At 39.0% G+C, this 12637-nt stretch overlaps 3 protein-coding genes across 3 annotated transcripts; 1 reads left to right on the forward strand and 2 right to left on the reverse strand.

The window, feature by feature from the left end:
- Positions 1-2743: 2743 nt before the first annotated feature.
- LOC129357262 (tripartite motif-containing protein 29-like) lies at positions 2744-3736 on the reverse strand. The gene has a single exon (XM_055026629.1). The coding sequence runs from the start codon at positions 3593-3595 to the stop codon at positions 3026-3028; it is 570 nt and encodes a 189-aa protein (XP_054882604.1). The 5' UTR covers positions 3596-3736; the 3' UTR covers positions 2744-3025.
- A 1048-nt stretch (positions 3737-4784) lies between these two features.
- Positions 4785-8131, reverse strand: LOC129357261 (mammalian ependymin-related protein 1-like). Its single transcript, XM_055026628.1, is given in 4 exon segments — positions 4785-5259; positions 5262-5321; positions 6025-6233; positions 7825-8131. Coding segments are annotated over 4 exon segments (633 nt in total). The 5' UTR covers positions 8058-8131; the 3' UTR covers positions 4785-5128.
- Positions 8132-8904: 773 nt separating this feature from the next.
- On the forward strand, positions 8905-11571 carry LOC129357260 (nucleolar protein 7-like). The gene is given in 10 exon segments (XM_055026627.1): positions 8905-9128; positions 9376-9436; positions 9896-9948; positions 10024-10049; positions 10121-10166; positions 10320-10334; positions 10336-10412; positions 10415-10438; positions 10747-10828; positions 11378-11571. Coding segments are annotated over 10 exon segments (681 nt in total). The 3' UTR covers positions 11451-11571.
- Positions 11572-12637: the final 1066 nt, after the last annotated feature.

The following is a 12637-nucleotide window of genomic DNA, read 5'->3' on the forward strand; positions in this document are numbered from 1 at the left end:
TGTTTTAGTTATATAACAATAAAAGACAATCTAATTGGGTTTACAGATCTCTGCAGAACCTGCATTGTACCACATTAAACTCCAGCAACTCAGTGAATCTGGTCTGGACTCTGTGGATCAGAGCCATGGATCCAGAGACGCTGTAGACGGACAGAATACCTGCTTCATGATCCAGGCACACTCCTACTCTGGAGGACCCAGATTTTAATACGGTTCTGGATCATCACCAGATCCCTCAGTAGATCCTCGCAGATCGAACAGGAGAAAGTTTTTGGTTTTCCAGATTTTGCTCCATTTCTGTTCTCAGTCACACTGACCATGTGAGTCACGTTTCCTGAAACCATATAAAGCATAAAGCTCTGATCTCTGATCATGTGTCAGAGCAGAGAAGCTGCAGCCAATCAGTTTTCACCTTCATCAGGTTTTAGTTGCATCCAGCGTCAAGGTTTGTTCCAGAGCAGGAAAAAAAGTGAGAGATATCAAGTTTTAATTGCAGGAAGACAAAGTCTGTGAAAGTATTAAAGTTGAATTATATCCACAAGAGTTTTCTGTTAACAACTGACTGAATCACCAAAACTCAGACATATAAACTCCAATCTCTCCGCAGAATCAGAAATACCAGTTCTGCCTTTCATTAGAGAAAAAGAATCCTTCATTTGCTGGTTCGGCCTTTTTGTGGCATTTCTGATTCTTTTCTAAGGAGTTTAAAGCTCTGAGTCCAACAGACTGACTCACTGGGCCGACACAGCATGAACCCACTGGGCCGACCCAGCATGAACCCACTGGGCCTACACAGCATAAACCCACTGAGCCTACACAGCATGAACCCACTGAGTCGACCCAGCATGAACCTTCACTCGTGCATAAACTGACATTCACTAAACTGATTTAAGCAGTGATGAAACTCTTAATACCTGATGACAAACTACTTTAATCTTAACCATCTTCTTCTTTTAAGGCGCCGTTCTGGTTGTTACTGGATGAGAAGAAGCTACCAGGAAGTTCTGCATCCCAGAAATGTAAATATGTGAGCATGCAAATGTTGATATTTTCTCTTCTAGCTTAGACAAAGCAGGCGCCGTATGCAGCTCTGTTCTGGTCATTTGACTGTCAAATCATCATCAGGCTTGATGGATTGAGGTAACATGTTTCCCCAATAAAACTGAAAAAATACTGACATTTCTTTATGACTCCCAGTAACTGAGAATCTAACCTTCATACAAATAATAACGGCAAAATTCTGAAAAATGACGTCAATCATCTGCTGAACACATCCGGAAATCTAAAGCTGAGCAGCTGAATGTTGGCATGTTGGTGAAATGAAAGGTTTGAAATGTTTCACAGCTTTCAGACTCATCATGGGGATCGTTTGTTATAATTATTAAACTGTCATAATAAATGCATAAAGCAGGTTAGAGTTCTCTAAAGTCACTGAAAAAAATTACCACATATTTTGGGATTTTAGATAAAGTTAATGTCAGAGCTTTGGTTTGACATTCTGATAATAACGCTTAATAACTGGGATGTGGATGAAAATATGTTCAAAGTGGGAGTGATTATCTTTGTCTCACTGATGAATCTGAGCAGAAAACTGGAAAAATCAGCTTTATGAGCTGAAAATGACTCAAACCAGCCGTCACCACAGGAGGTCATAGGGTCACGTGAGAGTTTCTGATCCGGGCAGCTGGACGGGAACAAACCTCAGACTGTTCTCCTTTTTCTCAGTTAGTTCTCAGAGAAGTGAGCAGATCTATGTGCATGTTCCTTCCTCATAAAACTGTGACGTTTGTTCCCACATCATCCAACACCTGCAGACCGACGCTGAAGTTTCAGCAGCTCACAAACAAAAGACAAACCAAATGAAAGTCTTTTTCTCTCTTTATTGAACACAGTAGTCAAGTCTTTCTGCTGGTATGGTGCCTTTTTGCAAGACATACATTATTTAGTAGATTCAACCCATAACCAGAGTGATAAAGTAAAGTAAATTTTACAAACAGTAGATCCCATTACAGTTTAATGATTATTGTGATTGTATTCTGTTGTCTACATGAGCTAAGAACAAAAATGGAAACTTAAATGAAAATAATATTGCAATATATATCAGTGCTAATTACACTGGTGAAGAAAACAGATGTATTAATGTTTGCTGAACTCTGCAGAGCTTCCACAGATGTAAAGCCAAACTCCAGCATGCAGCGGCTCAGTGAATCTGGTCTGGACTCTGTGGAGGAGAGTCATGGATCCAGAGACGCTGTGAAGGACAGAATACCTGCTCTGTGGTCCAGGTACACCCCACTCTGGAGGACTGAGGAACCGAGATGGAGGTCGCAGTGTTGTTGTACCAAACGTGAAACTGTTTTGGTGACAATCTAAAGCCCAGGATTTGTTGTTTCGACCAAATCCACATTCATTTCCTGACCTGCTGATATTCTTGCATGAAGCAGCTATATAGCGCCTCTCCCTCTCCACTCACCTCCCAGTAACAACGACCAGTCAGACTCTCTCTGCTCAGAACCTGCCACCATGAAGTGAATCTGTCTGGATGACTGGAGTAAGACTGATGTTGATCCAAAGCTGTAACCTTCCTGTTTCCCTCTGACAGCTTCAGATAACAGTGAGCTGTATCTGGATCCAGGGTGATTTCACGTGAATATCTTAAGAAATCAGCTCTGCTCTTTGGTTCTGGTTCTGACAGCAGAACATCCACCTCAGTGGACCATCAGTGAGATGTTGTCCATGAGTCTCTCAGGACGTCCTGTAGTTTGTCTCTGAGCTCTGACACAGCTGCTGCCACGTCCTCAAAGTGTCTCAGAGGACGGATGTTGATGCTGGATGAGTGTGTGGACTCACTGAGTGCTGGCAGTGAGGGGTAGTTGAGGAGAAACTGGTTGTGATCCTCTGTGTGTGAGAGCTGCTCCAGCTCAGCGTCTTTCCTCTTCAGTCTCAGTGATCTCCTGCTGCAGCTTCTCCTCAACATCTTTGACTCGACTCACTTCAGTTTCCTGCTGGGATCTGATCTGCTGCTTCACATCAGAGCTTCTTTCCTGGAGGAGAGGATCAGCTGGGTGAAGATCTCCTCACTGTCCTCCACTGTTTTATCAGCAGAGTGATTGATGGCCTCCACCTCCTGCTGAAGCAGCTTCACATCTTTCTCTCTGTCCTGGATTCTCTGCTGGATGTTTCCTCGTCTCTCCTCCAGCTCTCTCTGCCTCTCAGCTCTTCCTGCTGCAGCTGACACTGTGTTGTGGCCTTTATGTTCATCCACAGAGCAGATGTTCTCCTGCAGGTTCTTGTTCGGTTCCACCAGCTTGTGTTTCTTAAAAGTAGCTGAATCATAATGAGGCTGAAGGTGTTCCTCACAGTAAGAGGCCAGACAGACTAAACAGGACTTGATGGATTTCAGTTTCCTCCTAGTGCAGAAATCACAGGCCACATCTTCAGGTCCAGCATAACAGTGGTCAGCGGTGGCAGCTTGGAGTCCAGTCTTCTTCAGCTGCTCCACTAAAGCTGCTAGCATGGTGTTTTTTCTCCAGGAAAGGCCTCGGTGTGAAGGTCTTCTCACACTGAGGGCAGCTGCAGTTTTTTTTCTCTCCATCCCAGTGAATTTTAAGACAGTTCATGCAGAAGTTGTGTCCACAGGGAATCGTCACCGGATCCTTGGGTAGATCCAGACAGATCGAACAGGAGAAGGGGTCCTGGCTCCTCTGATCTCCTTTCTGCTCCATTTCTGCTCCAACTGATGGTGACTCTGTGCCTCTTCCTCAACTGAGCTGGTATTTACAGAAGCTTGGGTTCCTATTTACAAATGATTTGACTGTGCAAAGTGAATGAATCTCTCCACACATAAATGTCACAACATGTTAATGTCTCTCATTTGCACATATGACTTGGAGCTGAAAAAGAAAACATCATTAAACAATATCTGTATTTCAGAGAAAGAAGAACCATTACAAACATCCCATTCATTTAGGGAATCTGATGTTCTGGTTTCTGTTTCAAGCTTCGTCATTTATTAACACGAAAAACATTTGTTTGAACTTTCTCATAATCCCATGCAGGAACACAGAGTAGTTTAGGCAGCATCCACACTTCTCTTGGAAAATGAAAGAGGTAAACAGCAACATGTCCTGTTTCCTGCTTGTGAGGCAATAAGTCAACATCTTTGACGCCAACAGGAAGTTTTTTCCCAATAGATGCACAGAATTCATCCCACATCCAGAGTTTGGCATCCACAGCAGTAACCTGCAGCTGCCTGGTTGGTGCCTGTTGGTTCAGGTCAACTCCCAGCGGTGGGGTTGGATCCCCTGGTACCTGAACTGACAGGTACCAGGTTCGTTAACCTCACACGCTGCTGCAGCTCACTTCATTTTTCGAACTTACTGCAGAGCGTTCAGTAAGTAACGCCGCCTTTCACTCAGTCTGGGTGACGGGTATTCATGTGAGGGTTCAGTTTCAGGAAATGCAGGATCACGGTATCTGAAAAGAGGACTGGCGATCTGACCAGGGTGTCCCACGTCTCTCCCCTGATCACTTTGGGAATTCCTGTCAGGACAAGCATGTTGGATAAGGGATGGATAGACGCGTAAAGTAAAAAAGCCACACTGCTTCCTCAGTTGAAGCAAACTTTCAAAAGCTCCGCTGGTCTTCTGAAGATTTCCAGAAACCAACAGACCTCTGGACTCAGCTCGCTCTGGAAGGCATGCCGCGGTCCAGGCCTTCTCAGAAAGATGGCCGACTCCATTCTGGAGACTACTTAAGTATTTTCAAAATAAAGTACAAGTAAATGATCTCAAAACTCACTTTTTATTCAGATTAACAATGTCTTTTTATTATATGGGCATCACATATTAAGAAACATTAAGAATGAAATCAGTAGTTTCCTTCACTCTGAAACATAACAGATGACAATAAACCAGTTTATTCAGGCGTCATTGTCTCACAGCAGTGATTTCAGAATTTAATATTCAGATTTAAACTAATAAAGATTCAACAGAAGATCTTGCAGTATTGGCATCAGTAATGACAGTTTCTACAGCAGCTATGTGTTTTATTCTCTTAGTGTTTATTATTATTATTGTACCAGGAATCAACTACAGACTGAAAAAGCTGCTGATTATCGGCGAAGGCCTCAGCAGTGGAACTCGGCCATCCGCTCTGGCCGAGACGACTGGCAGGTGGAGGGCGGAGTGAAGACTTTGGGGTCGCTGATGCCCAGCTGCAGGCTGAGGAAGCGGGTGGAGGTGGTGACGGTGCTGTTTTGGTGTAAGTCTCCTGCACCGGGTAGCAATCCTTCACGGTGTAAACGCCAACCCAGGATTCATCTGCAGGAAAAATGAGCAGGAGATGAGCTGCTCATTCTGAAACCTGCAACACTTTCAACAGGATCTACAGTAGAAAATTCAGCCAGTTTTCAGATCCGGGTTCATTTTCCATCTTCAAATGTCGCCCTCTGCTGGTGGACTGATAAACATGCAGGCTAAAGGGCAAAATGCTACAAAACATGCTAGGAACTGCAAAAACACAAAATCCTACCAAGTATTTTTAGTTTAGTTTCTAGTAAATATTATAGTAAAATAAGACAAAACTAACTTACAAGTAACTTTTAAGAAAGATATATGAGCTTTTTTTAAGTCTATAATTCCTTAATTTTTATGTAAAAGTTCATTTTAACAAGACATTTTTCTCATGTTATAATTGACTTTATCTGCCAGTGGAACTGGTACTTTTTCATCAATATTGAGGACTAATTGACTTATAATCCTATATCTTGCTGAAATGTTACATTAAAGTTCATTTTGTCTTTTTTAAACTGTTTTAAGATATTTGCACTAAAAACCTCACTAAAAATACTTGGTGAGATTTTGTGTTTTTGCAGTGCACATTTGCACTGTTATGTATTATTTCTGTTATTATCTGTTGATTTATTTTAGCTCAGTTTGGAGTCGTTCTGACCAACTGCAGTGACTCAGCATTTGGTTCATTTTCCCAGATTTCTGTTTTCTAAGCGTGGCGCGGCGTTCTTACGCCGACGAGCCGGCTTCCTGTCCGACCACTCCTGCACCTCCACGTTGTCCCCGGGGCCTCCGATGGAGTACTGATCCTCAAAGGTGGAGTTTATGGGGATGTCGAAGGGATCCCAGGCCTCGGTCAGAGCCACCTTGGAGCACTCTTTGGTCTTCTGGTCGATCTGGAACATCACCTTGCTCTGGTACAGGTAGATGTACTCAAAAAACCTGCAAATACAAGAAAATGAAGGAAATTCGGAGTGCAAACGTTAGTTCACTGCAGTGCAATATATTTTTGGGAAATGAGTGCAGTGTTGTCAAAGCTAAGCAAACTAACGCTGATTAAACAGGCTGAGCCTTTGTTTACCAGCCAGACGCCGTTTCACAATGCAGAGTTAGAGACTTTGTGCTTGTTTACTCCTGCAGCGCCGCTGATTATTAGACAACAGACTCTGAGGTCTGAACATGGCTTAATACGAGCAGAATAAAAACAAAAAGAGAAGCCAGGTGATAAACATGTAAAACTACAACTAAAAGCTTATATTGTTGTAAGTGATCAATAATAATCAATAAATCAGCTTATCTGTTTTTCATTTGGGGAAAAAATTAAGTAAATTAGATAGGTTTTATGTATGTTTTCATAACTTTTTCACTTTTTTTCATATAATAACACTGTAGCACAGACATTTAATGAATTCAATAAAAAGAAGCAAAATAAAAATATACCCAAAACTATCAGCAAAATAATCCATTTATTTTCCTCCAAGTAGAAAATAAAATAATTTATTACTTATTATTTATTACCTGCCACAATATTAGCAATTCTTAGTTCATATTAATTCAGATAATACACAGTAATAAGCTTATCTTAAAAGATAATAACTTATGAGAAAGTTTGATCGATCAGCTTTTATGTAAACACCCAAAGTGATCAAAGTTATCAAATAAAATAAATATTGACCAATAATACATGTTTCCACAACAGGAACCTTTACCAGGATGTTCTGGGGACATTATTAGTCATTTTCTTTCAGTGCAAAATGTTTCTAATTAGTTGATTTTTACATTTGTTTCCATCATTATAATTCAGTCGTAGCACTTTAAAATAACTACCTGACCACAGAGCGAGAATCAGTTTAACTTCTTGTTTTAGTGCTGATAATTATAGATTTTGATGTGACAAATTTGTTCTGTTTTATGTTCCATAGTGGAAAATCTGGTGGATAAATAAAAGTTTGTGGAGTAAAAAGATTCATAATTGAAACTTATCTGTGTCTCTGAAACAGATTCATTAAACCTCATCTTGGTTTACGACTAATTCACGTTTAGAAGTATCTTCATTTGTGATCCAGCAATTATTAATGAATCAACTCCAAAATAAAGTGGTTTTTATTATTATTATTATTATTATTATTATTATAATGCTGCTCCTTCTGATCATTTCTAAACAACAGGCTTGATTTTGATTCTTCAATAATATAACAGGATTTCTTCTCACAATCTGTAATACTTTATTTGTTGCTCTGATGTTTATGCAATGGGTGAATAAATACTGGTGTTTTTTAATTATTCAACATGTTGCCAAAATATTTGTTAATTTAATATTGTTGCTACAACAAAAACACCAACTAGTTCAGTGACATTGAAATATGACCTAATTCAACTTTATTAAATAATTTGGTCTTTTTCAGATATTTTAAATTGATATTTAAAGTGTATATATTAACTTTAATCAGTTAAAATGAAAAACATGAGATGGATATTTTTTGAGCATTTGCAATAGATTAAACCTCGTCACCCAGCCAGGACTGGTTGGTACCTCTGACAGGGAGTGTGCTTCTTGTGCTGCTGCAGGACCCGGATCCGCTGGTTCTGGCCGTCGTAGGAGACCGCGGCCCGGCTTTTGCCCGTGCTGTGGTCGTACAACACCCACTTTCCCTCCCACTGCAGCGGGGCGTCGCAAGGCTCCACCGCGGGGGAGGCGTACAGACGCGGGAGGCCGAACCCGGAAACCCCGACGGCGGCCACAAACACGAGCAAGAGTCGGTGCATTTTGCCCGGAGTCCCGTTATTCGCTCCGGTGCTAGTTAATGATGGGAGCGGTCTGACAAGTTAATCTAAATTAGCTACAGCTTCCGGTAGAGTTATTTAGCGTTTCAGAATAAAAGCATGGATTCGAGACGTTGCAGTCATCAACGTAGTGAAATAAAATAAGAGAAAACATTTCAACAAGACATTTTTCTTGTTAGACTTAAAAAGTCTAACAAAGGATTAAATAGGTATATCAACATCTTGAAAAAGAAAAATTTTTACTCTTCAAGGAGGTTTTTCTCGAAGATGAAAACCTCAGCGTAAATGAATTAAGAAAGATGTGAATGCAACTTTTACGTGTTCTTATTGAATCTAATTTTAAAATGTCTAAAGTTATATATTGATATAAAGAATTATAATTAATGTGAAATAAATTATACTCATTTTAGAAATGTGCATTTTAATATTATTTTTGTATTAATTTTTAAATAACACATTCAACATCAGAGAAACTGGTTTGTAGTTCTATCTAATATTATTTGACTTGAAATAGCTTTTTATTTTATTTCTTTATTTAACAGGATGAATTATTAATAGCAATTCTTATAATAACGACCTGGCGAGGAGGGAAGAACACATGGAAAAAACCACTTTGGGTTTTATTAATTTAAATACATAAAAATATTTTTTTGAAAATAAAATATATGTAAACCAAACTAGTATAAAAACTACTACTTCTAAGTTATGGAAAATAAATGACTTCATAAATATTTTAACCTTTTTTTCTACTGTAGTTCTTATTTACGCCATTAGGGGGCAAATGTTTCCCACTTGTCTTCTGCTCAACATCACACTGCTGCGCGAAGAGATGATGTCACTTCCGTGGGAGCCGACAGAGAGGGACAACATGGCGAAGAAACAACGTGGGAAAGGCGCCTCTTTGGAGAAAAAGGCAGAAAATGTAAAAGGTGCCCATAATTTCAACTTGGGGCTGGATTCTAGCGACGACGAGGCGCCGGAGGAAGTAACCTTTGAGGACTCGAAGGCCCGGGCCGTGGAGAGCCTGAAGCTGGCGCTGGACACGGCCAGAAGGTGGCTAACACCAGTTAGCTCCGAAGCTACACCGAATCACAGAACTCAGTTCAATACATTTCATCTTTTACATTTTCTCTGATAAATAACCAGAATTAAGACTGAAAGATCAACTTTATAAGACATTCAGATTTATTTGAAGTTACTCGTTTCATCGGCAGGGTCTAATTTAACATATTTTAGAAATAATTGGAAATGTGTTAAACTTATTGGCGTTTGTATCAATTCAATTGTTTTATGTTTCAAGAGAAAAGGAGCTGCTGAAAGAGAAAAGGAGGAAGAGACAAGAGTTTTTCCAGGAACAGAAGGTCTGTTTAAATTTTCTTCTCTCATGCGTTTTTCTTATTGCATCATAAATATTTAATTTTTATATAAATTAGGAGTTCATTTTTACTCCATTACTGCGAAGTGGAGCACAAACCTCAATAGTGGGTTTTGTACGATTAAAAATACAATATTTATACAGTGCTATATCAAATTTATTATTAGATTTTATTTTGAAAAGGGGAAATCCCTACAAAAGTATTTTATTAAAAAAGTGCCTTCATTAATTTAAGCAGTTAATATAGGGAAATGATTTCAGGAAACCATCTAGTTGTGAAACTGAAAATTGTGATAAATGACACTGGTTCATCTTGATTTTAACTCCTTCAAAGTTTATTTTTCAATTATTTTTTAAAAACGAAAACCTTTTCATAGAGTATAAGAAACATTAAATCAATATTTATGTTTAAATGATTTAAACATTTAGTCCGTTGTCCTCGCAGAAGAGACTCCTCTCAGCCGATGTGTTGGAGGAAATCGACTCGGTTCCTTCAAAGTGAGTAAACGTCCTGGACTCATTCAACCGTTTGTCGTTTCACTCGACGTTTAAATTACTATATTTTTCTTTCAGGAAACAGAAACAAGCTGAGGATAAAGGTATGGCGTAATCCTGTTGGATTGTAAATATTAATGTCTATTAATCACTAATTAATGTTTTTCTCACTCAGATGAAGAGGAAGAGAAGAAGACAAAGAAACCCACAGGAGTCAGAAAGTAGGAAACGCCTGTTCGTCTGATGATACGTAAAAACATTTGTTAAAATCCAGGAAGTGAAATGAGGAACTCTCCTGCATCCTAACAGACTTCTGCTCATTTTAAATAAATCAGATCAGATTAACGTCTTCCCTCTGCCGCTCTGCCTCGCAGCCTGAAGGGGAGGTACAGTTTCCACGGTGGCGGATCGAAGGCAGAGCGACTACCAGCGGCAGGCAGCGGAGGATTTCATCCAGTCCAGATTGTACGGCCGGGAACCTGCAGGAGCTCCAGTAAGAAGACGATCCTGTCAGACTTTAGTGATTCAAACCCAGAGATTGTTGAGATTTTTCTGGATTTTCTGACATGAATCCTGTTTTCACTTTTTATTTAGTAAAACTTGTAAGTGCAAGCTACACTCTGTGGCAGAAGTCTGCAAAGACGATGATCTGCCTCAATTTGAGCTTGGCTACAGAAACGTCCCGCCTCGTGTCTCTGAGGCGTCCATTTGGACGTCCCGCTGGGGACGTGGCGGGGACATCCTCCGCGTTCAGGCTGACCTCCAGACTCTCAGGCTCACGCTTTGTTTTCCTCCTGCCAGATAACGAGATGCTGTCCCTGCAGAACAAGACGAGGCCGGATAAGAGTGCAGCCGTGCAGTTTGTTAAGAAGGACTGGGGTGCGTTCAAAAAACACGATTAACGAGCCGCAAGCAATGTTATAAATTCAATAGTTTAGGGTTTTTCATTATTGTTTAGTTTTATTTTATTGTGACTTTTTGTCGTGTCTCTACTAGTTTCAGTTGAGTTTTTATTAGTTGCAGCGTTATATATTGTATTTCTCTCATACTGGGTCATTTTTAGGGTCGGGGTCAAAGTTTATTGTATTCTGATCATGTTTACATCGACTGGGTAATGAATCATAATGAATGAATAATTTTAACTTTAGTTGTCACTATTTTGGAGGAAGGAGGCTGTAATTTACCGACAGCTGATGTAAACTGGTTGTGTTGGGAAAAATAAATCAATTTCACTTCAATTTGAAAGGCTAATAAATTGATTCAAAAACAGAAGATATTTAATTTCAGTTTTGTTTTATAAATGCATGATGTAGTTCCAGTTGTAGGTTTTCCCCATTAATTACCATTTTTATTTCAGTTAAATGTTTTTTCAATGTTTTTATTTTGTTTAATTGTAATGACCTTCATTTGACCTCTGCTCTGATTTTTGCAGCTCTAAGGAAAAAGCTAAAGCAGAGAAGCTGAAGAAGAGGTGGATCCACAAGCAACAGATTCCCACCAGCTGACCGGAATGTCAGGATTGAAACCGCCGTGAGTCATCCAACATGGCCGCCGTCAGAAATCTGGAGGAAGAATCTGCTGGAGCTTCTTCACCTGAACTGAAAGTTTCAAAAAACAAATCTGGATGGACTTAAGCCTCGTTTCAGGACCAGAAGCTCTGCATGGAGAAATGCTCTAATGGTTCTGCTTATGAAATGTAAATATTTTTTAACATTAAAGGTGAAATTATTCTTTATAAAAATCTTATTTTTTATCGATGGAAAATATTTAATGTCGTTGCAAGTTGGCACTTTAAACCATCATAATCTAGTATTTCATACTTTTTGCTTTAAATCTTCCAGGGGTATGAATATTTTTGGACTCAACTTTTCTTTTGTCATTCCAGCATTGATCCATACGATTGTTGGTTAGCGTGTGGCAATAATCAATCACCTGATAAATTAAAATCCCCTGAATCATTTCCATTATGAGAAATATTTTTAAGAGCCATTTTGTTTACAGAGTCATAATCCATTTTATTTATGCTTTCAGTTGTAAGTATATTTATTTTTAGTTGTAATATTTTGCAGCTTTCAGTCTTTGAGTGAACTTGAATTATGTCAGTATGTTACTTGAAAATGGTTAAAAAAATATAAATAGTTTATCACAATAATTTCAGGGACAATTTTATTTGACCATTGTTCTTGTTCTGGGTTATTGCACCTAATTCATAAAGTTTTGTAGTTTTTTAAAAATTGGTTCAACAAGTTGGAAAACCTGGAATCTTGCAGCTGCATTTCAGCAAATATTCACCTTCAGCATGAAAGTTACAAAACTACAAGAAAATGTTAATATTTCCTCTTTAGATAGTTTTATCCATCAGTTTGTAATTCATCTGTACATTGATAGACAGATTTATAAAATATATTTTATCATTGTAGCTGAAATGTCTGTTAGCTTGATGCTAACTGAGCAACAACTCAAACTACTAAGATTTCTGGCAATTCAGAAAAAAACAATTTAAACAAATGAGTTTTTCTGTAGTATTTTCAGAAGAGCAACATCTCCGTTAAAATCATTTGATTTCATTATGCAAAGCTTCATAAAGGGATTTTTCTGGATTATGTCTGGGATTAAACTGAGCAGAGTTCTCGCTTCCAGCCTCATGCAGGAGCCACACAAGTTGCTCTCATCATCATCATGGTTGTTTTTA

The sequence above is a fragment of the Poeciliopsis prolifica genome, unplaced genomic scaffold (genome assembly GCF_027474105.1).
Source record: "Poeciliopsis prolifica strain line A6 unplaced genomic scaffold, Auburn_PproV2 SCAFFOLD234, whole genome shotgun sequence".
Lineage (NCBI taxonomy): Eukaryota > Metazoa > Chordata > Actinopteri > Cyprinodontiformes > Poeciliidae > Poeciliopsis > Poeciliopsis prolifica.